At 54.7% G+C, this 21,886-nt stretch overlaps 1 protein-coding gene across 1 annotated transcript; it reads left to right on the forward strand.

The window, feature by feature from the left end:
* The first annotated feature begins 467 nt into the window (after positions 1-467).
* EPHB1 (EPH receptor B1) lies at positions 468-21,557 on the forward strand. The gene is made up of 13 exons (XM_019473580.1): positions 468-615; positions 3,754-4,089; positions 7,100-7,281; positions 8,458-8,620; positions 10,763-10,871; positions 11,074-11,138; positions 15,034-15,156; positions 16,225-16,472; positions 16,775-16,990; positions 19,165-19,314; positions 19,929-20,122; positions 20,644-20,799; positions 21,169-21,557. Exons 1-13 carry the CDS (start codon positions 558-560, stop codon positions 21,275-21,277), a joined length of 2,109 nt encoding a protein of 702 aa, XP_019329125.1. The 5' UTR covers positions 468-557; the 3' UTR covers positions 21,278-21,557.
* The last annotated feature ends 329 nt before the right edge of the window (positions 21,558-21,886 follow it).

Below are 21,886 nucleotides of genomic sequence, written 5' to 3' on the forward strand. Positions count from 1 at the left end.
ATGCCATTGGGGTGGTGGAAAGGGACGTTTCGGATCAGCAGAAGGGGTACACTGTCCTGCCCCTGCGTGTCCGTGTCCCCATGGGTGCTCCTGGGGAAGGGGGTCCCGCAGACCCCTGCCGTACCGCTGCCTAGGTATGAGTGGTGGGGAGCAAAGCAGCTGCTGCAGCTCCCTTGCTCTGCCTGGCTAATTACTGTATCATTGCTGTGTGATTTCAGTGTTTTCCTGGTGGCTCCAGAAATAATTCATAGCCAGCGTGGAAAATTATGGCCATCCTAGCTTTGTAGGAAGGTGCCACCCTGTTTAGCTCCGATACAGGTGTGAAGATTTTCTGTGTCTTCTTTCTTTTATTTCTTTCTCTTTTTTTTCTTTCTGCCCTGTTTCAAGGACAGGACCTGCTTTCGCCTCTGCCCCAGGATGGTTTGACACCCAACCGCTTTCCTCTCCTTTCTCTTGCAGCTTGCCCGGCGGGGACGTTCAAGGCCAGCCAGGGCGCGGGGGTCTGCGTGCCATGCCCTTCCAACAGCCGCTCCACTGCCGAGGCCTCACCGGTCTGCATGTGCCGCAATGGCTACTACCGGGCGGATTTCGACCTGCCATCAGCTGCTTGCACCAGTGAGTAACAGATTAGGGTTGGCAGGGGGGCTGCAGGGTCTCGCTCCCCTTTGCTGCTGGGGAAGCAGCAGGGATAAAGTCTCAACCCACGAGCTTTTTCATCTTATTTTCTCCCCTGTCCTGCTGTGGAGGTGAGCGAGAGAGCGGCTGGGTGGGCGTCTGGCAGCCAGCCGAGGTCAACCCACCGCAAGGGTTTAGCTTTGTGGAGGGCTGGGATACCCATATTGAATACTGATCCCTCTCTGCATGGCACAGCACCTCCTCCATGCGCTATAGAAATGCTCCTTGCACCGATGCAAGTCCCTTCACTGCCACACCGGCATAAGTAGATGATGTCTCGTCACCCTTTGCTCTGCTTTCCCGGGACACTGCCATGGCACGCACCAAATGATGAGCGGTGGGACGGCCCTGCAACCCGCCTCTCTGGCATCTGTTTGAATTTATACTTCACTCTGGCAGTGGTGGTGATGGCAGGGAGATAGTCTCCAGGATAAATTAGAATTTAAAGTTATCTGCTGTTGCTGTCTTGTTCATAGTCTTGCAGATGGAGTATTTTTTTATTGGGGGAAAGGGTGCGTTAAGCATTTGTATTCAGTGCGGCGTTGCGTGTGATGCATCACCGCTCGGCTGTCTGCCCAAACTGCCTGGGATGGCAGCAGCGGCCTCAAGCCTGTCTTTTGGTGAGAAAAGACCCCAGGAGAGAAGAAAGAGCTGCTGTGCTCTACAGCCCACTGGGAACGTGAGTCTCAGCCTCAGCTCCCCCTGCAAAATATGCTCCAGGCCCTTGAATCAGCCCATCAAGGAGCTTTAGTACAAGGATGCTCCAGACCTGTAGTGCTGGGGAGTGCCCAAAATGCCCAAAATGCACGTCGGAAACAAGGACAGGATTTGCATGTTTTGCTGGATCACTTGAGCTGTCAGAGCGAAGGTAGTCGGCAGGTAGCACAACTGCAGATAAATCTATATATCTTTATTATGTCTCATTACATAGCTGATTTACAGTATTGTTGTGCTATAGGAATACAGTATAAAAAAGTCCATTTGCTGATTTTTATTTCTTCTCGTTGACGCTTAATTTTACAATGCTCTAATTTGAGATGCCAGCTGTTCACCGACAAAGTTTCTCCATGTCAGAGGAGTAAATAACAGCATGGAGCTGTGGGCGCTGCCCTGGACCAGAGTCCTTCCTGAGGGCGATGCCTGCAAGTGCGGTTCCTGCTCCGTACCCCTGGCAGAGGAGGGAAGGGGCTGCAATTAAAGGGGGGGGAATTTGGGGAGACAGTGGTTTGCCTCTGGGCCAGGGAAGAAAGATGGTTTTCTCCCTTTTTCTTGAAAAAAAACTTGAAAAGATATTGTCTGCTTAAGGTACAAAGAGGGGGATTGGATTAAGGTTCCCGAGACAGGTTGCAGCTTTCTGGGGGTAACTTGCTATTTATTGATCCTTCTCCCCAGCCTTTGCGAATCCTCCGGTCTGGTTCCCCCCTGGGGAACTGATGTCCTTCCCCCTGCTCCTGCCCCTGTCGTGTCCCTTACCACCCCTCCTGTAAAACGCCTTTGACATCTCCACTACCTGCTAATGGGATTTCGGGGGAGCCCCATGATGGGACATCTGTGGTGCCTCGAGTCCACGAAAGCCCTTTCCAGCGAGGATGCTGCACTGGCAACTGCTCCCTGACATGTGCATTTACTCCGCTAAAGGGGAAAAGAATTAAAGGGAACAGAATTATTAATTTTAATTTTTTTTTTAAAAGCTGTCATTTTTCTAGGCATTTTAACAAAACGCTTTCATCTGCGGTATCAGCAGCAAAGGCTGAGAGGGGTTCCCAAAGTGCCTGCCCGGGTGCGATAAAGGGAGCAGGGGGAGAGGGCAGTGCAGGCAGGAAGCTGGGCGGGGGTGGCCACCCACGGCCCCCCGGGCTGGCTGGCAGCGGTGGCCGGAGCAGGGTGTCAGCTGGAGGTCCTCCACACGGGGTGACCTCTCCAGCCCACCATCACCCTGTGCTGATGAAGCCACCTCTGCCCATCCTGTCCCCGTCCAATAATGGGGCTAATTTATCTGCAGCCACTATGTTCCCCAGCACACACATGTGGAGGGCTCCCCCGGGATGGTTTTCCCCAAGATGGAGCATGCTTTGCTCTCTTAACCTTTCTTTGCAGGTCAAGTCCTCCATCATTTTTATTGCTCCCCCCCATCATGGCAAAGTCCTTTTCCTTCCCCAGAAGCGCAGTGCTGAGCCCTGCCAGCACGAGTAATTAATCACTTTCCTTATTTAATATAACCCAGCAGCCAGATTTTGTGGTTTTGGCTGCGGAGCCATCCTGGCTAACCCCAAATCCTTCCCCAGACCTGGGCAGACATATGTTTGTGCCTTGATGATGCTCTCCTGCCTGGATTCCTCCTGAATCGCTCCCTATTGACTTCGGCCCTGTTCCGGCAGCGTGTGCAATCGGAGCCATGTTCAATTCCCGTCCTCCGAAGCATTTGCGATGGCTCCCAGCAGATTTGATCAATGCAATTTTGATCTCTTGGCCAACATCTGAGCTGCTCACAAAACAGTGAGCGGTGCCAGGCACGGAGGAGAGCCTTCCTCTGTGCCGTTAAATACCCAGGCTCCCAACTTGAGATATTGAACTGTTAATAACCACTTTCCATTTCTGACTCTCTTTTCGCCTGCTGCTCCTCCGTTTCTCCGTGGTGCTGGCTAAGTGGCATTTCTCTCGCTGTGATAACCTGTTTGAGGTGCTTCTCCATGTGAGCACTGGAGCTATCTCGGCATCTCTGATCATTAAAATGAGTCCATCTTTGCAGATGGATCTGCATGTGCTCTGCATGGGGGGTTTTTTGGAGACTAAGTGTGTTTGTGGCATGGGAGTCCCCATCCCCAACCATGAAACCTCTCTCTGTGGCCGGCCGTGCAGGTGGTCGGTGTTGCCGATGGGGAAAGCCTGACCCTGAATCAGGCAAAGCCACAGAGACCGAATCCCTCCTGAGCCAGGAGGTGATGGGTAGACCAGCACACAGAGCTGTGGGGTGTTATTCTCTGTGCTGGAGCCCCTCGGGGCTCCCGCTGAGCCCCGGTAGGGCTGAGCATAACGCTTTGGGCAAGGGCCTGTCTCAAGTGCTCTCCTTACCCACAGGCGTCCCATCTGGCCCCCGCAACGTCATCTCCATCGTTAACGAGACGTCCATCATCCTGGAGTGGCACCCGCCACGAGAGACGGGTGGTCGGGATGATGTCACCTACAACATCGTCTGCAAGAAGTGCCGGTCGGACAGACGCGCCTGTTCCCGCTGTGACGACAATGTGGACTTTGTCCCCCGGCAGCTGGGGCTGACGGAGACCCGGGTCTTCATTAGCAACCTGTGGGCACACACGCCTTACACCTTTGAGATCCAGGCTGTCAACGGGGTTTCCAACAAGAGCCCCTTCCCACCGCAGCATGTCTCTGTCAACATCACTACCAACCAAGCTGGTGAGTCCTGGGATGGCACAGTGTCAGGGGTTTTAAGCCATACACTACGAGTTGCAAGATCTGAGTCCGAAGGAAAAAGCTCCTGGAGTGTGAGTGGTGTGTGATGGGTGCAGTAAACCTGCATCCAGCCCTGCGGGGAAGGCAGCAAGTGGGGAAAAAGGCCAGGAAAAGAAGGAGGGAGAAGGACGGGAGAGGTGGAAGGGGTGCCTGCGCCCTGGGCAAAGCGAGAGCTGGGTTGTGGGAGGGAAGGGAGTGAGGACTGATAACTGCTTTTAACCCCCTCTAGATTGCTTGGGGATGAAATGGCATCGCCATTTCCCCCCTTTTCCCAGGTGGGAGCAGGGAGATGGGGTGAACCCAGCCTCGAAATGCAGCCTGGCTGCAGCACGGCGGGGAGCAGCATCCCAGGGCTGAATTCAGGCTCCGTCTCCTCTGGCACATCCCTCTCCCATCATTTTTCTCTTGTCTCCTTTTCCAGGCTCTCCTGCCCCTTTCCCTCCCTATTCCCGATCAGGTGTCAGGAGCTGAACAAACAGCTCTGGGCCAAACTGGGATGCTGACAGGGTGGGTGTGCAGATGACAAGGGGGGACCCAGTCCCAGGCTGCAATGAGGAGCACAAGGAGCCAAAGGGATGGAAACCCGTCTGCTTTGGGCAGAGAAAGGGGATGGTAATTTCTGCTTTGTGTTGAGCGTGTAATGCAGGCAGCCTTCGCCAACCTGCTCCCTCAGGACAGCAAGAGACTGAAACCTGGCATAAATATTTTAGTCTCCCAGCTCCGGGGAATACAAATCTATGCTTGTGCCTGGCTGGCATCACTGTCTCCTGAACCATGTGCAATCAAACCTGCCTCTGGTCTCCAAGCTTTTCTCCTGGGGTGGGATTTTTGGGGTGTTTCTTTGCTTGTCTCTCACTCTCAGGCTGCCTGGGAGCTGGGAACAGCCAGGGCTCCCACATCCATCTGTCCGTACCCCAGCACCCCCTGTTTGTCTTGCAAAGGCTGAATATTAACATGGAAGTGCTCCCCCGTTGCAGGATGGGCTGCGGGGTAACCTAATGGAAATGCATCAGGTGTGTCAAGGGCAGGATCGGCGCTGTACCTCTAAAATCCCTTTGGCTTTGCAGCGGGTTTTTCCACCCCCTAGCCCCGCATGGGGCTGAATTTGGGCTGGTTAGTGCATCTCACCCCGCAGGGCTGCCCCCAGCCCCATCTGCCTGCATGCTGCTATCCATGCTAACGGGGCATGGAACGCAGCAATTAGCAAAACAGCAATCAAACTAAGTGTTTAATTTCAGCCCATGAGCATCTTCTCAGAGCGGATGTGGAGAGATTAAAAAAAAAAACCCATGGGATTAAATACGCCAGATAAAGAAAGGTGTGTCGGACTATCAACATGTCCCAGTGCGGCCGCGTGGAGTGGGGCTCCTGCCACCCCCAGATTCCCTCTGCGGCATGATCCTGCACCCCGAGCCAGTCATGCCGAGCTCAGCTCTGCCCCGGATCCATGGGGAGGAGGCATTTTCCCTGCCCAGCGCTGCCTGCACTGGATAGGGAGCTGACCCTGCGAGCAGGTCATGCCAGTGCTGCTTTGGGTGCGGAGAGACTTGGGTACCTTTCTTGGAGACTTTTGGTAGGATTAAGTGCAGGATCAGGGCTGTATTGGCTGGCTCTGGCCCTTTCAAGTATAACTTGGAGGGCAAAAAGCCTTTGGAAAAGTGGTTCCTGGCTAATTTAGCGGCTTGGTGTCCTTGATGGTGGAAGGATGATATTGCTGCTGCTGGGGATGCTCGGCGCCAGGGATGCTCGGCTCTGGGATGCTTGGCTCCGGGGATGCTCGGCTCTGGGGGTGGTCGGCTCCAGGGATGTTTGGCTCCCTGGCAGGCACAGAGCAGCCCTGGGATTGCTCCAATGCATGTGGAGAGCGGGGCAGGGAGCAGTGGCATTGGGGACAATGTGCCTGAAAGGAACCAGCTCGCTTAGCTCCAGTCTGGTGCGTGAACTGAAATACTATGGGCAGCTTTGCAGAGCAACATGGTGTGTGGCGTGGCTGGCAAGACTGATTAGAAATGCATGGCAGGGAGGGAAGGGGGTTGGACAAACCACGCCAGGCTTGCACCCGCTGCCAACTGTGTGCTCTGCCAGTGCCGAGCATCTTGCTTTCTCCGGGGTGCTGTGACAAGATGCTTGGGACCCCTGTGGTTTGCTGCCTGGGAGGTCTCAGGGGCTGCAGGGATGGAGGTACTGCCTTTCAAGCACCCTTGCGCCATGGCCCCGGGACAGGCGAGGGGCTGAAAGATGGTTTGAGACTGTTCTGCAAGTGTTTGGGCTTCAGAAATAAAACTTCTGGGAGAAGCACATTTGGGTGCTGAGGATGAGCATCCTCAGAGAGCCCCAAGAGTGGACCCAGCAGCTCCTCCAGGCCAGGGCTGAGCCGAAGCCGTGCTACAGGCTCCAGCACCTTGGGGTCCCCTTGCTGGGCTGGGGTGTCCCCGGCTTTGCCGTCATCATCCTCAGGGTGGGCAGAGTTTTGCTCCTACATCCTATTACTGACAGCACCTGGGGTCGCAGCCATGATGTAGGCTCCTGCGGTGCTGGCTCCCCCAGAGAGGCTGTTACAGCAAAAGATGGCAAGCAGAGCTGGGGATCGTCTTCAAGCCTTGGTTTGTCCCTGCTGGGGAGAGCTTTGCTGTCTTTGCCCCTCTGTGGGAGACATCCTTGGAGCAAGCAATCCCAGGGAGAAGGAACACCAAGGATTTCTAAGCCCCTAATTAAAAAGAATAATTGGTTTAAATACCAGAATTCCCTTGCCGGCTCACTGCTTTGGCTCCATGTAAGCTGCTGAGATGCCGCTCTTCCCACTGCTAATGCGTGAGCTTGTCCCATGGGGCGAACAACCGCAGGCATGAGGGATTTGGGATGCTCCGTGTGCCCAGGAGATTTTCCCCCTCCCCAAGGCCGGTGGTCCTACCCCTCTCCATTAATTTTCCCTCCCTCCCCGCTTCCTCGGCAGCACCCTCCACCGTCCCCATCATGCACCAGGTGAGCGCCACGATGAGGAGCATCACGCTTTCCTGGCCTCAGCCCGAGCAGCCCAATGGCATCATCCTGGACTACGAGATCCGCTACTACGAGAAGGTGAGCCGCATCTGCACGCCTGACATCAGCAGCACCGTGGGCTCCAGGCCAGCAGCGGTAAGCTCAGGTGGAAACCTCGCGACCGCGGGTGGGCTGGGGCCACACGGAGCTTCATACCACGCTGCTGGGAGGCTGCTCAGGTCCTGAGCTTTCTAGGAGAGGGGGAACATGGACAAGCTCTGAATCAGGCTCTTTGCTGGGAAGGGTCCAGGTGGTGGGACGGGTGCCTGGTCGCCCATGCTGGCTCCAGAGGCTGGGAGCGATGTGCAACCAGAGGAAAGGAAGCGATGTTGCAGCTGCAGATGCTAATTCCTCCCCCATGGGCAGCAGTGCCTGTTGCTGCCTTGGCTCTGGTATCTGCTAGGGTAAGCAGGGACCCAGAGTGTGGGGACAGCGTCAGGAGGAAAGGAGGGGGACGGCGAGGACCGGCAAAGGTTATCAGGTTGTCCCTGTCCTGGGTCACTACCTGCTGCCGGGTCCTTTCGCTGGCAGCTGTCCTTCCTCACAGGGGACACACTCACAACCCTTGTGGTGAACCGTGCCGAGCCCAAGCTGTTCCATCCCTCCCGCATCTTGCCAGCTTTAATGAATTCCTCTAAATGTGAATAATTAGATGATTTCACCAGCGACCCTTTTATGGCAAATCACTGGGGAATTTTGCAAAAAAATGAGATTTGAGACACACAATGTCTCCACCAAGGTTTAGCACAAGGACCCCTGCCAGCAGAGCAGGGACTGTAGAGGCTAGGGCTCTAGGCAGAGGCAAGTTGCCCTTGAACCCACTCGAGCAGGGTCATGTAGGGCATATTACGGTATTTCCGTAACTGCATGACGTTTCTGAAATGTGCAGGAACATCAGTGGTTTGAAGATGAGGACTTCACTGCTCATGAGTGTTTTTGCTGTGGATGCTCTTATTGTTTCCCCCCACTGCTCCATGCTCTTTGCTGCGGTGGGACCAGGGAGCTGCTGAGGAGGCACATGCTGTGGGGACCTCCCCAGCTCCCTGGAAGCCAGGCAGAGCTTGTGGCTCTGGCTTCTGTGGCATCCTCCATGTCAGGGATCGAGGGTAACCAGGAGGGTCCGAGCCACCGGCGCTTGTCCTCCTGGAGCAGAGCCAGGGCCACCACTTTATCTGGCTGCAGATAAACCTCATCCCTGCCATCAATGGGGATGGGTGGGCTGCAGGGTACATTGTCCCCACCACTGATGGTCTCTCTTGGCTGTGCCCACAGGACCACAACGAATACAACTCCTCCATGGCCCGCAGCCAGACCAACACGGCCAGGATCGAGGGGCTGCGACCCGGCATGGTGTATGTGGTGCAGGTGCGAGCCCGCACCGTGGCTGGCTACGGCAAGTACAGCGGGAAGATGTGCTTCCAGACGCTGACGGACGGTGAGTCCGGGAGGCGGGGACAGGGAGGCAAAGGGGGTGGTTGTCCTTCCAGTGACAGCTTCGGGCTCTAATTGGATTAAATGAACTTGTCTCTGCAAACCTCTCTCCCAGCGGGCAGCGTGGCAAAAGCCAGGTGATTTACAGCGATGTCTTATTAATCGCCAGCTGGAGAAGTAATCTGCTTTAAATCTCATAGCTCTGTTTTCTCCCCTGCTATTTAGCTGCAGTTTTGTCTTTCCTGCCTCTGACCATGGTGGCAGAGCCCCCCTGCCACCGGCTGTGAGTCCGGCACGGCAGGGTGGGGAGCAGCAGAGGGTTGTAGACCCCCGGAGGAAGAACTCCTGGGATGCCTTCCAGGGGTGCTCTCCTGGGGTGCTCAGAGCTGCATCTGAGCCATCAGAACAAAGCTGGAAGGGTCAGACCCTGCACTGAAAGCTGATTTCCCACCCTGAGGTGGTGTGTCAAAGGGAAAGGGCCAGCTCATGACCTTCATGGCTTCTTCTGGCTTCCTTGCCAGAGTCGTGCTGTCATTCTTCTGGCCCCAGCCCTTCCCTGCACCCACAAACACTAGATCCTTTTAGAGACTAATAACTCATGGGAGGGTTTTTCATTAATCCCAGCTTCAGGACTAATCCAGAAGTCAGTGAGTGAAGCAAGGCTCCTTTCATGGTCCTCCCACTCCTGGGGCAGCTGAAGTCCCTGCAGAGACCCCCTTTCCTGCTGCTGCTGGTGTGGTTCCTGCTCCACTTAGGTGACACCCATGGGTCCCAGCCCTGCTGGCTGTCTTTCCTAAAACTTTTCTTCTTTCCTAAAACCAAGTCGCCCTGTGCTTGCACTCGTGTCGAGTGCCAGCCGGGGCGGGAAGAGGAAAACCACACAGGGCGACCAAAGGGGAGAAAATGGTAATAAACCCCCCCCAATGCCTTGAATATTCAGGATTAGAGAAGCGAGAAGAAAAATCCTGCCTCAAATAAGCAATTAATTGAAATTTAATAAGAATGGATAGTGTAGATTATTAAATAATAACTGATTGTTAGATGAGAATTTCTCAGGATTTAAGCGGCGTGCAAGAGAGAAATCCAGTTGCTAATAATTAACCGTGGAGTAGAAAAATACAGATAAAAGGGCACTAAATGCTTTCTTTTGGAGTCAATTTTATTTTAACCATTGCTTGTGGCTGCTGGCACAGCCTGGCACACCCTGCTGGGGATGGTTGGAGACGGGGGTGTTTCTGGAGGGCTGCAGAAGCCCGCAGGAGTGTGGGGTCTGCTGGATACTGCCCACTGTGGGTACCCACACCGCTCTAACAGGGCAGGGCAGGAGAAGGGGAAAATGGGGGGAGACACATGGCTTTATTGGGGTTCCTCCAGGCATGTCCAGTCCTCCATGTGCCACCTCAGCTTTCACCCCAGCCTGCTGCTGAAGGACGCAGGGGGTGGCCGAGGGGATGCAGGGGGTTTGAGGGATGCCTGGCATGGAAGGGATGCTGTGGTTGTGGTTGCTGTGGCTCTGCAGAAGGAGTTGGCTCATGCCATCCATTGAGATGTAAAAACCTACAAGCAGAGCTGCAGCGAAGGTGCTCGGGTTCTCCTGGGCCTCTCTCTCAAGGTTAACTCTTGCATGGTGGACTCTCTGGTGTCTAATATGGGTGTACTCGCGCAGCCTTCCCCAGCTGGTTTGCTTATTAATGGGGTCTTTTCTCTTCCTCCTTTCCTGCAACTTGTAGGAACTTTGTGTCTGTGAGACCCCATGTTAAATTTGGTCAAAATGGCCAACAGGTTTAAATTTATTGAGGGAAGAGAAACCCCAGAGGCATGGACAAAGCCACCTTGTGAACCTCATCTCTTCAGGAAACTGGGCCCAAGCACATTGGCTTGACTTCATTCCCAGGACCTTCTCTTCCATATTTTTAACCTGAAGTATGTGTAAGCCAAGTGTGACAATCCTTCCCTGTGCAACGCAGCACATGCTCGTCACCTGCCTCAACCAACGCTCCTGCCTGGATCCCCCTTGTCCCACAACCCTCCCATGGGAGCAGCACCCATGGAATCAGAGGGGGCATTACGGGACCCCTTCCTAGGATGCTGCTCTTCCTCCATGAGCGTGCAAGGGAGAATTCACCCCAACCTTCTTCTCTTGCAGATGACTACAAGTCAGAGCTGAGAGAGCAGCTGCCTTTGATCGCGGGGTCCGCAGCGGCTGGGGTGGTCTTCATTGTCTCGCTGGTGGCCATTTCCATTGTCTGCAGCAGGTGGGTCCTTGTGGGATGCTGCCTACCTGGAAGGTGGAGGCGATGGGATGCAGCTGGGAGAGATTTGGGGTAGGAGGGAAGGGATGGGGACAGAGCGCTGAGCTGCCACCGCTTGCTGAGTGTTGCTGGCAGGGGAGCGGTTCGGGGCCATTGCCAGCCACTCATCCCTCAAGCCCGGCTGTTTTCTCCCCTTTTCTCCCAGGAAGCGCGCCTACAGCAAGGAGGCAGTGTACAGCGATAAATTACAGCACTACAGCACTGGCCGAGGTAAGCGAGGAAAAGCGGGCAGGGAAACACTCTTAAACCTGCACCCGGCATGTGCCCCCACTCCCCCACCTTCGAATGTGCACGGTGGGGGGATGAAAGCCCCATGGGGTAGACGGAGAGGACAGTAGGGTGGGAGCAGAGATGTTCACAGCTGTGTGTCAGGCTGTCTGTGGGGGTTTTGCAGTGGTGCAGCATTGTGGGTGGGAAAAGAAGAGCAACAGGGGGGATTTGGGGAATGGGGATGGATTTGGGGGGACAGGGGATGTAGGGGGCAGGGGGACGTAGGGGAACAAGGCATGGGGAGAGGATGCTGTGAAGACTCCCAAAGGAGGAAGGGAAGGAGAGCGGCAGTATGCGGAGGGGGGATGAGCTCCTGATCTCCTGCCATGGGCTTTGCCCGGGCCAGGATCAGTGCTGGGCTCCTCTTACTGCTAAAGGGACTCCGGATTTTGGGAGCGTGGCCAGGGAGTGGGGGCTGGTGGCTGGCATTGCTGCTGTCCTGGCTGCATGGCTGATGCTTGCCCTGCACCCTGCTCCAGGAAGGATGTGTGGCCAGTGACTGGGAAGGTTCAACTGGCTTTGGGCTGCTAATGGCCTTGGCAAACAACTAGGAGAGCCTGAGCTTGACAGGCCTTTTCCTAAGACACCTTTGCGGTTGGTGGAGCTGTGCACCAGAATAAATTCAAGGCGTCTGTTGTGTATAACGTGTGCTCAGGTACTCCTCCAGCTCCTGGTAAAGCAGCCAACGGGCCATTGTGATCGCTGGAAATGATAATAAAGCAGCAAAGCAGTGGCTCCAGGGAGTGAGGCGTTGCCACCCGGTGCCCACAGGCTCTGTGCCCCATCCCCACGGGACGTAAATCCCATTTACACTCTCCTAGAGATGCCTCCCAGGTGCATTTTGCTGCCTTGCGGGAAGAAACCGTCCCTGGGTCCTGGGCACCTGCTTACGGAAAAGGGATGGTGGCAGGGTGCAGGGACGGGTGAAGGACAGCAGGGGAAGGGGGGAGCAGGATGGGTGACCAGAGGGGAGGGATGGATATGGAGCAATCAGCCTGGCAGAGAAAATGGGAGGGCTGACAGGAAAGGAAAGGGTTTGGAGGCATCCAGGAGAGCCCAGCCAAGCCGGCAACAGCACGCTAGATCTCTTTTGACCTTCTCAGCTTCATACCAAACCCTCCCAATGTGATGGTGGGGCTGGGAGGGGCCGTAAACCTCCCAGCAAACAATAAACTGTTTTCCAAACATCACCGGGTGATACTTAAATACGATGGACCTGTGCTTTTCCTCCCTCTTTTCTTTGCGTTTCTGCACCGTGGGTGCTGGGGGAAGATTTAATTGATGCCTGATGGCTAAACCCACGTTGGGCTGCAGGTGGACTTATTTTTCCCATTTTCCCCCTGTTTTGAAACATTCCCCACCCCACGTGCATCCCTAGCTCGCCCCAAGCACCTCAAAACCCAGGGTGTTCAAACCAGGTAGGAAAGCAGTGAAGTGGGTGTCTGTGTTTAGTTTTTAAAGCTGGGCGATGTGAGGGTTGGTGCCTGAAAGCCGGGGGTGCCGGGGCTCCCAGACGTGCAGCAAAACCCTTTCAAGGTTAGCGAGCCTCCAGGCACTTGGTTATTGCAGACGCTCGAGCAAAACAGGTGGGAAATTTGTGGCGAGCGACTAATGGAGTAACGAGTGCATCCGCCGGAACAAATCACCTGTGTGTTTAGTGGCATGGCAATTACAGCCTCCCCAGTGCAGCTCCGCCATCCCTCCCAGGAGCCCCCTGGGGATCACCGGCTGCCTGCTGCTGGCAAGGACTTCCCTGGGTGGGTTTTGGGGTGAGATGGGGTCTCTCAGGTTGTAATTTCTCATGCTTTATCTCTGCCACTGCTTTGCCAGGAGCTTTGAGATAGGGGAAATAGGGAAAGCGCCCTGTTGAAGTGGCAGCGATTCATCAGGCAAGGGTCTTTCTATGTCCCAATGATATTTATTCCCAAGGAAAAATGATGTCGGAAGGAATCTAATGCTGGAGTCAGGGTCGCAGTGCAGAGCGCTTCAGCTTTTGAAGAGTGATAAAAAGTTTGCCATCGTCTGCAGTAGTGATAAATGGCCTAATGCAGTTTCTAGGAGTATCGGGGCGATTTTAAGAGCACAAAGCTCTCTTTGCAGGCAGGCTTTGCATGGGTTGCCTTTGAAGTTGTGTTCTGGTACCTGGCATTTTGCCCAGCTTTTGCCAGCGTGGCGATGATGAGCCGGTGGCTGAGGTTTGCAGGATGAGTAATGGGTTTAGGTGCCCTAATCCCACTCATTCAGATGGGATGGAGATTAGGGGAGAGCTGAACCTGGTGTTTACTGAGCCCACAGGCAGACCCTAGGGCACATCAGAGCGTGTTTGAAAACCAGCCTGTGTTGACAGTGGGCAGGAAACTTCGGCATTATTGTCTCCTTTATTTCTTCAATATTTTGATCAGTGAGTCAGTCTCGGTTACGATCCTGTAAATCCCTTTGTAATCCTGGCTGAAGCATCAGCTGCTCTTGTAAAAAAATTTATGGGGCAGTTAAAGTGTATGAGACAGAGCTGTAAAGGGATTTATGAACTGGGAGATGCACAGATGGCTTCATTGCAGCCTTCCCCACCCGCCTTCGAGGCACAGAGCTTTTGCCCCAAATGCCCCTTTTGGGGATGAGGATGCTCCTGCCTGGTCTCTCCCCAGCCCTGGGTGCCCCGCAAGTGATTCTCCCTTGGCAGCTGTTTTGCACCAGCAGTGCCCCGCTGCGAGGCTTTCGTGCCTCCTCCTGAATTACTTGCTGGCAAACTTGCAAAGCAGCCGGGAGCCAATTGAGATTCCCGTCGCGGAGCTGCACAGAGGCAATGCTGCGGTCCATGTGGTTGTCTGCGTGTCAGCTCTAGAAAGGCCCCTGGAAGCGCCAGCGCAACGGGATCGCGGCCCTTGGTGAGGTCCTTAACAGCATAATCAAATGCCGTTAATCACCGTAACACCGAGGTACCTTGGGGAGGAGGACCGGCAGGGATGTCCATCCTGGTCTCCTCCAGAGATGACCTTGAGGGGGCTGCTACACCATCCCTGGTCCCCTTTTTGGGTGAGCAATGGCACAGGAGGCTGAACCCCCAAAGGGGCACTGCAGCCCTCTCTGGGTCCCCTGTGGGGACTGCAGTATAACACTGGTGCCCCGCTGAGCCCTGGGGACTGTGGTGGCCACACTCTGCCCCGTGGCTGTGCCCCCCAGCAGCTCTGCAAGCCCCAGGGCATCCAAACATGATGTCTGCAAACCCCATATGGGGAATTTGGGGGCCTGTTTCGGTTTTTCCCCCATTTGAAAAGGGCAAGAGTCCGCTTGCTGGATCTCCCTGTGGTGCGGCCGGATCCTGCTGCCGCACATTGCCCCCATGCAAGGGACTGCACACTTGTCACAGAGGCCGGCCAAGCTGTATTTTATGGCTCCATACAGGTTGTTGATTATAATTGCTGCACTCTGTCAATTTAGTAGCCGCCACAAAGCTATCAGAGGCCTTTTTGGGTAAATAAATATTTCTTCACTAATGCATGGAGCCTCGTAAAGCCCTCACCATAAAGCCAGCTAATTGTAGTTCAGGTCTGTAACTGCTCCCCATTGCCGGGGAGAAGGAAGAGGAAGGATAATGGTGGAGGAGCGGAGGGCAGAGAGGAAGAGGAGGGGATGCAGGGGAGGGTTGGGTGGAGCAGGGGGACCGAAGAGGATGATAACGGTCTATGGAGGTGGTACAGCTGAGCACAGCGATAGAAGCCATCTTAACGGGCGTACGGAGGGCATGAGGACACAGGGGTCTCCAGTTCTTGGCCATGGCACAACTGCTCTTGGTTTCTCTCCCTTTTGCTGTTGCTCCCATGTTTCCTGCAACAAGGGTCTCCAGGCATGAAGATCTACATTGACCCCTTCACTTATGAGGACCCCAACGAGGCAGTCCGAGAGTTTGCCAAGGAGATTGACGTATCCTTTGTGAAGATTGAAGAAGTCATTGGAGCAGGTGGGTCTTGCTGTCCCCTGCCACCTGTCCCTTCCTGTCCTCTCCACTGCTTCTATGTGGCCAGACACCCAACTGGAACAATTTTCTGGGGATGCACATGCGGTCCTTCACCGGGAAACCCTCAAGGAAGCCTCGAGACATCAGGCTTTTCTGGGTTTGTGATGGGTTAGGGCAGACACGAGGTTGGTTTCTGCTCTCAAAGTTCTTTTGAGGTGGCAAAGACTCTATGAACGTATTCGCTGAGTGACTGCGGGGCCTCTTGGGATTTCCTACTTGGCTTTTCCATGAGGTAACAAGAAAAAGCCATATCTCGCTCTAGTCTGTGCCATATTCCCATACATATGTATATATACACATGTGTGCACTTATCTGTATGTCATCTGTGCTGCTTTTATTGCCATTTTTAAATAACTGTGTCGTACTTGTAGAAGAGAAAGTGAGAAGCTGGGGGGGAAGCTGCAAAGAAGCAATGAGCTAGTTCGGTCGGGATCAAGTTCAGCGATGTATCAGCTGCCCTTTGCTGCTCATCAAGGCAAAGTAGCTGCAAAGCTGGCTTAAATGTAATCCCTCCACAGGCAAATTTTGCCTTGACGAAGGAAAAGCTCTCCTGCTGAAAATGAGAGGACGCTTTCTCTATATTTTAAATCAGAGGGCAGCAATGAAAACAGCCCAATTCTTTTCCATTCCAAGATAAGTGATGTTGAAAAAGGCAACCGAGATTATCAACGCTGACACATTATAATGAGGTAGTCCTTAGATGTTGATGCTCTTGCTCTGCAAATCCTTCTTGTGGGGGTTTGCAAGAGTGGTCCCAGCCTCTGCTTCTGTTGGTGCTGGGCTCTGTCACCCTGGAGAAGGTTGCAAGCCCAAACACGTCCTCAGCAGCAGACGTTGCCCCTTTTAAAGAGGACAGGCGAGTAGATTTATAGAGGAGATCATCATTGAAGTGTTAACTGGCTGACATTTCTCAGCCAGTTGGTTTGGAGACCAAACAGCTCAAGGTACCATTACGTTTTGCAATGTTTTATGTGAAGAAGGAGGTGGTAGTGGATGCTTTTGCACTTGCAGGGGAGTTTGGAGAAGTGTATAAAGGACGCCTGAAGTTGCCTGGCAAGCGGGAGATCTATGTGGCCATCAAAACGCTCAAAGCCGGCTACTCTGAGAAGCAGCGCCGGGATTTTCTGAGTGAGGCCAGCATCATGGGGCAGTTCGACCACCCCAACATCATTCGGCTGGAAGGGGTGGTGACCAAAAGCCGACCGGTCATGATCATCACAGAGTTCATGGAGAATGGGGCCCTGGACTCGTTCCTGCGGGTAAGGCAAGGTGGGGCCGTGTGGGCTGTTGTTCAGCTGTGGGATTTGGGAACAAGGTGTTGGCATCCCGTCCTGTAAATCCCAGTCTATTTCCTTAGCTTGGGAGGTGGTTGCAGTGTGCCATACAACCCCAAAACACGTGTGTTTTGGTGCTGGCATACCTCTGCTTTAATCAGGCAGGGCAAGGCAGCTGGGCAGTCCTCTTGGGAGGTGCAGCATCCTCCCAACGGTGGGGGTGAACAGCTCTGGTCCAGCGGTGGGGTCTGCATGCTCACCCCAGTGCCTGTTCTTTCCCATTGCAGCAAAATGATGGGCAGTTCACAGTGATCCAGCTGGTGGGGATGCTCAGAGGAATTGCTGCCGGGATGAAGTACCTTGCAGAGATGAATTACGTGCACCGAGATCTGGCTGCCAGGAACATCCTGGTCAACAGCAACCTGGTGTGCAAAGTGTCAGACTTTGGCCTCTCGCGCTACCTGCAGGACGATACTTCTGACCCCACCTACACCAGCTCCTTGGTATGTACCTCTCACAAGATCTTGTCTTGCTCAGCATCTCCTGTGCCTGCCCTGCACCTGCTGCCAGCTGAACCTGGGAGAAAGGTGCTGGACGTATGCCCTGGAGGTTCTACCATGGGTGGAAGCATCTCAGGAGGGTTCCCACCATGTAGGCTTGTGGCCCAGAGACCCTGGCTGTGGTTGCCACCCATCATCTTCTTTCCCCTCCTTTTTCTTCCTCCCTTTTATGACCTTTCTGCCTCCCTCCTCCCCCAAGCACCTTTCTGCCCTCGGCAGTTTACAGATAAAGCTCTTCCCTCTCCTCCGTGGAGGGAAGGTGCATGGAGGAGTCCCTGGAGAGACCGGGAAGCGGTGGCAGGGAGATCACAGCATCTCCCGACGGCACAGCGACAGCGTTTTAACTCCCCTTCCCCCAGCGCTCCAGGTCTGGTCTGCCTTTCTGTGCTGGAAACTTGTTCCAGGCATTAATTAAAGAGACAAGCCTAACAGGAGCTCCGCCATTCCCCAGCCACCCTTCTCTGCTTAATTAACTTATTTGTAGGTAATGGCAGCCCCACTCTCCCCTTGCTCCTTGCTGCCCCGGGGGAACCCCCAGCTCCCCACCACGGCCATCCTCTTGCCAGTGGGCTTGTGAGAGACCCTTATTGGTGTTGAGGATGAACAGAGGAGAAGGGGATGAGCAACCCATTGACCTCATCTAATCAATTAATTAAAAGAGCGTGTGTTGGCTGCAAGCACAAGGCTGCACTGACTCTTGCAGAAGCAGTGTCTTGGGCTGTCGAGCTGTGCCCAGGCGCTGGGGCTGGCTCCAGCCTCCAAAATGGGAGACCCACAGAGGTGCCTTTGTGTTTTGGCCTGGCTGCAGCCCCTCGCTCTTCCTCCCCTGCTCGTGGGATGTTTCCCCCCTCCCCGGACCTGCCCTGCTCCCTGCCCACACCCGTCCTGCAGGCAGCAGTCTTTGAGCAGACACCCATCATTTATTTTTTGTTCAAGGACCCCATCAGTAGCTGCTGGGATGAGGCATGAAGTAGCCTTTCCCCACCTTTAGAGATAGAAGAGATTATCTCATCTGTGTTTTTATTTAATTTAGGCCATAATAGATCTCCCTGGCAGCTGGGAAGTGATGCTGTGCCTGCGATTACATCACTCTGCCTCCCACAGCAGGTTTTTAGCTCTGGGGAAAAGGCAGGAAAAACAACCTAGCAGTTAATTTCTCCATTTGTAGTTATTCAAATCAAATTTTTTGCCATTCATCCTTCAAAAGCAGCTGATGCTTTGTCAGAAAGGCTATGGAAAACAATTGCGCTAAACGATTTACAATGCAATTCTGCCCAGAGTAAATACCGTGCATGTCTGTGGTTTTCCTTCATCCCTTGGCTTTTTTTGCTGTTATTTTAGCGGTGCTTGCCCAGGGAGCAGTCCCTCTGTATGTGCTGCCCCACCACAGCATCCCTGCCCCCTCAGCATGGCCTCCGGCCCTTCCTGTCCTGCCAGGACCTGGGACCTGCCCTGGCTTGATGGGGTGGCTTGAGATGCCGAGCCTGATTTTGAGCTTTTAGGAGAAATGAGGGGCTCTCTGCCAAAGGCACTTTCCTTTTCCAGTGCTTTCCAAGCCTCCTTTGGGGCTTAAAGGTGTTTTGCTTTTTGTCTCCCACTCCAGAAGTAGGACTGGAAGGACCTTCCAGCAGCTGTGGGAGCCCAGATGATGCCGTAGAGAATGCTCTTAGGTTAGACCTTGTTTCCACTGAAGGCCAAGGGACAGGGATACCTGTGGCTCCTTACCTGAGACAAGTACTAGCGCAGTCCTGCGTAGCCCTTGTCACCTGATGTCTCCCTGGGAAGGGACCTGGGGCCAGGCCACCGATGTACCCGGTCCTGCAGGTCACCCGGAGTGGGGAGGTGTCACTCGGGGGTGACACCTGAGTGGGATAAACCCTTGGATAAACCCTTTTGTTTTGTTTAGCTAAGCCCTTTTGTGCAGGTACAAGATAAATTCATGGAGGTGTTTTCGGCTCCTGCCTCTTCATCCCATCGGGTGCTGCCTGCCCACTCCTCAGCAGGGTCCCCAGGGACCAGCAGCCGGGGGTGTGCGGGATGGCTCCAACCCTGCCTCAGGTGTCCCAGGCTCCTCTGCCAAGGGAGCCGTTTCTCAGCTGCTCTCCCTTTTTCTGTAGGGGGGGAAGATCCCCGTCAGGTGGACGGCGCCGGAGGCCATCGCCTACCGCAAGTTCACCTCGGCCAGCGATGTCTGGAGCTACGGCATCGTCATGTGGGAAGTGATGTCGTTCGGAGAGAGGCCCTACTGGGACATGTCCAACCAAGACGTAAGCACTGGGGGGTTATCCACACAGCTCTGGGGAGTGTGTGGGGGCTCGTTCCCAAAAGAAAACCCTGCCTGAATGGCTATCTGCTCCTTCCCGGAGCCTCGGCAGCGCTTGGTTTTAGAGATGAAACAGGCTGGTGGGCGAGAGGATGCAAGGAGGGAAATTGGGAAGAAAAGCCAGCGGGCTGGTAATTGGACTTCAGGAAGCTGCAGGGCCTTTGAAAATGTTCAGAGGGTTTACGAACAGGGAAAGAGCTTTGGTAGTTGGACTGCTGTACTCCGATGCGATCTGCCGAGATAATGAGTGGCAGCTCTCCGCTGGGAGGAACTGCAACGCGCTTAGCATCAGAGCGGAGATTAACCTCCGAGAGCCCCAGCTCCGTTGGAGCCGGGAGCATCTCCTCCTGCTCCCTTTGCTGATGATCAGATGGGCTGGCAGCTGCCTTCCCGGCCTGCGGCAGCGCTGCCTGTAACACCTCTGCCCGCACAGGCAGCTTGGCTCGAGGAGAGGAGTGGCAGGGGTGGCTCACCCCCCGCTGTGGCTGCAGTTTTCCCTACGTGAGACCTCCAAGTCCCTTGTCCTCATGTGCTACTTTCTCCCCCACTGCTCTGCAGGTCATCAATGCGATCGAGCAGGATTACCGGCTCCCGCCGCCCATGGACTGTCCCGCTGCCCTGCACCAGCTGATGCTGGACTGCTGGCAGAAGGACCGCAACACCCGCCCGCGCTTCACCGAGATAGTCAACACCCTTGATAAAATGATCCGCAACCCGGCAAGCCTCAAAACTGTGGCTACCATCACCGCTGTGTGAGTCTCCCAGCATGTGGGGGATGCTCTAGTGTTGACATCCCAAGCTGTGGCAAAAGGCTCCCTGAGCGGCTCATGCTGCCGGGGGGAAGGACAGGAATTCATAAATCGTTTGCCAGGCGCGGGGGGTTTCTCTCTTTGCTCTGCCTGACAGTCAGACAAAGAACTTGTAGTTTTCAGTCGAGCAACAGCAATAATTCTTTGCTATTGATTCTTTATGGCGTGTGACCGTATGGGCGCGGTGTCTCCTCTGCTGGCGCCTCCGTCCCTGCGGCTCCCGCAGCTGGATTACAACGTGCAGGGTTGCAAAGCGCTGCTTGACAGAGTGGTATTCCCATGGGACAGGCCTTCCTCGTGGCCTTACTTGTCTCAGGCATGTGCCAGGAACAGGACAGTGCCAGGGGGGAGCATGAAGGTGCAGGGGGGTGGATTGGGGAACACTGCCGTGCACCAGCTAGGCTCGTGCACAGCAGCCCCTCAGTGCCAGCCGGGCTTGTCCCCAGTGGTGTGTCCTGTTGCAGGCCTTCTCAGCCCCTCCTCGACCGCTCCATCCCCGACTTCACTGCCTTTACCTCAGTAGACGACTGGCTGAGCGCTGTGAAGATGAGCCAGTACAGGGACAGCTTCCTGACGGCTGGCTTCACCTCCCTGCAGCTCGTTGCCCAGATGACATCCGAGTGAGTTGGGTGCTGTGCCAGGGCTGGGTGCTGCCTGGGGTGGGTTGGGGTTGCGGGGAGGTGGGAAGGTCGGTGCAAGGCACCTGCGGAGGAAGGGTGTGGGCATCCATCACACCGGTCAGCAGAAGCACCCTGAGTCTGGAGGTGGGAGTTCACCATCTGGGAGTCAGCATGCAGGTATCTCCCTGCCCTTGGTCCCTCCTTGCCTCAGTGATGCTCACAGGGCTGTGCTTGGGCTCTGTGTTTGTTCTGCTGAGAGGCATGGACCAGCTGAGCTTACATCCCTCACCTCACTTAGAGATGGTAAAACAGATACACCAACCCTCAGCTGCCCATTGATATTCCTCTGTCTGTCTGTCTGTCTTCCAGAGACCTCCTGAGAATAGGGGTGACTTTGGCTGGGCACCAGAAGAAGATCCTGAACAGCATCCAGTCCATGCGAGTACAGATGAGTCAGTCTCCAACCTCAATGGCATGACGTCTCTCGTTCGATGGGGAGGGGACGGGGAGGGCACACAGCGAGGGGCAGAGGTGGGAGGGGAGGAACTGACAGGCGCTGCGGGGCAGCATTTGGAGAGGTACCGCCGCTGCCTGGGGACTGTGACTGCAGATGAAGGATGTTCCTGGGACTCATCTCTAACTGGTGACTTCCGTTCCTCACCAACAGAAGCACACTTACCAATGTCATGGGGAACGGCGTATAAATACATATAAATATGTACAAATCATATATTTAAAAAACAAAACAAAACAAAAAAGACAAAAAACAATGAAGACAAACCAATGTTTGTTGGGGAAGCAAACCCAAACCCTAGAGATCAGACTGCAATCCCACCACCAGTGAGCAGTGGTCGAAACTGAGACAGAGAAAGGGGCTGTTGGGGAAGGGAGAGGGACGAGATGGAGTGTCCCATCCGGAGAAACCACCTTCCTTTTCTTCTTTCACCCTCCCTCCCTGCCCTGGCCTTTACTGCTCACTCCGCTCCCCTCTCTGCTCATGGACTGGGTGGAAGTGTCCTCAGACGTCTCCGTAGCTCCCTGCTGTCCTACCTGGGTGCTGCTCTGGCAATGACCAAAGGACTTCGCT

Source organism: Aptenodytes forsteri, unplaced genomic scaffold (genome assembly GCF_000699145.1).
Source record: "Aptenodytes forsteri isolate BGI_AS27 unplaced genomic scaffold, ASM69914v1 Scaffold679, whole genome shotgun sequence".
NCBI classification, from domain to species: Eukaryota; Metazoa; Chordata; class Aves; order Sphenisciformes; family Spheniscidae; genus Aptenodytes; species Aptenodytes forsteri.

Excerpts from the sequence above, each read along its gene's own strand:
- EPHB1 (XM_019473580.1), top strand. The coding sequence starts at position 558 with ATGTGCCGCAATGGCTACTACCGGGCGGATTTCGACCTGCCATCAGCT. Across the intron at positions 16,991-19,164 it reads CCACCTACACCAGCTCCTTG|GGGGGGAAGATCCCCGTCAG; the intron begins GTATGTACCTCT and ends CTTTTTCTGTAG. Across the intron at positions 19,315-19,928 it reads GGGACATGTCCAACCAAGAC|GTCATCAATGCGATCGAGCA; the intron begins GTAAGCACTGGG and ends ACTGCTCTGCAG.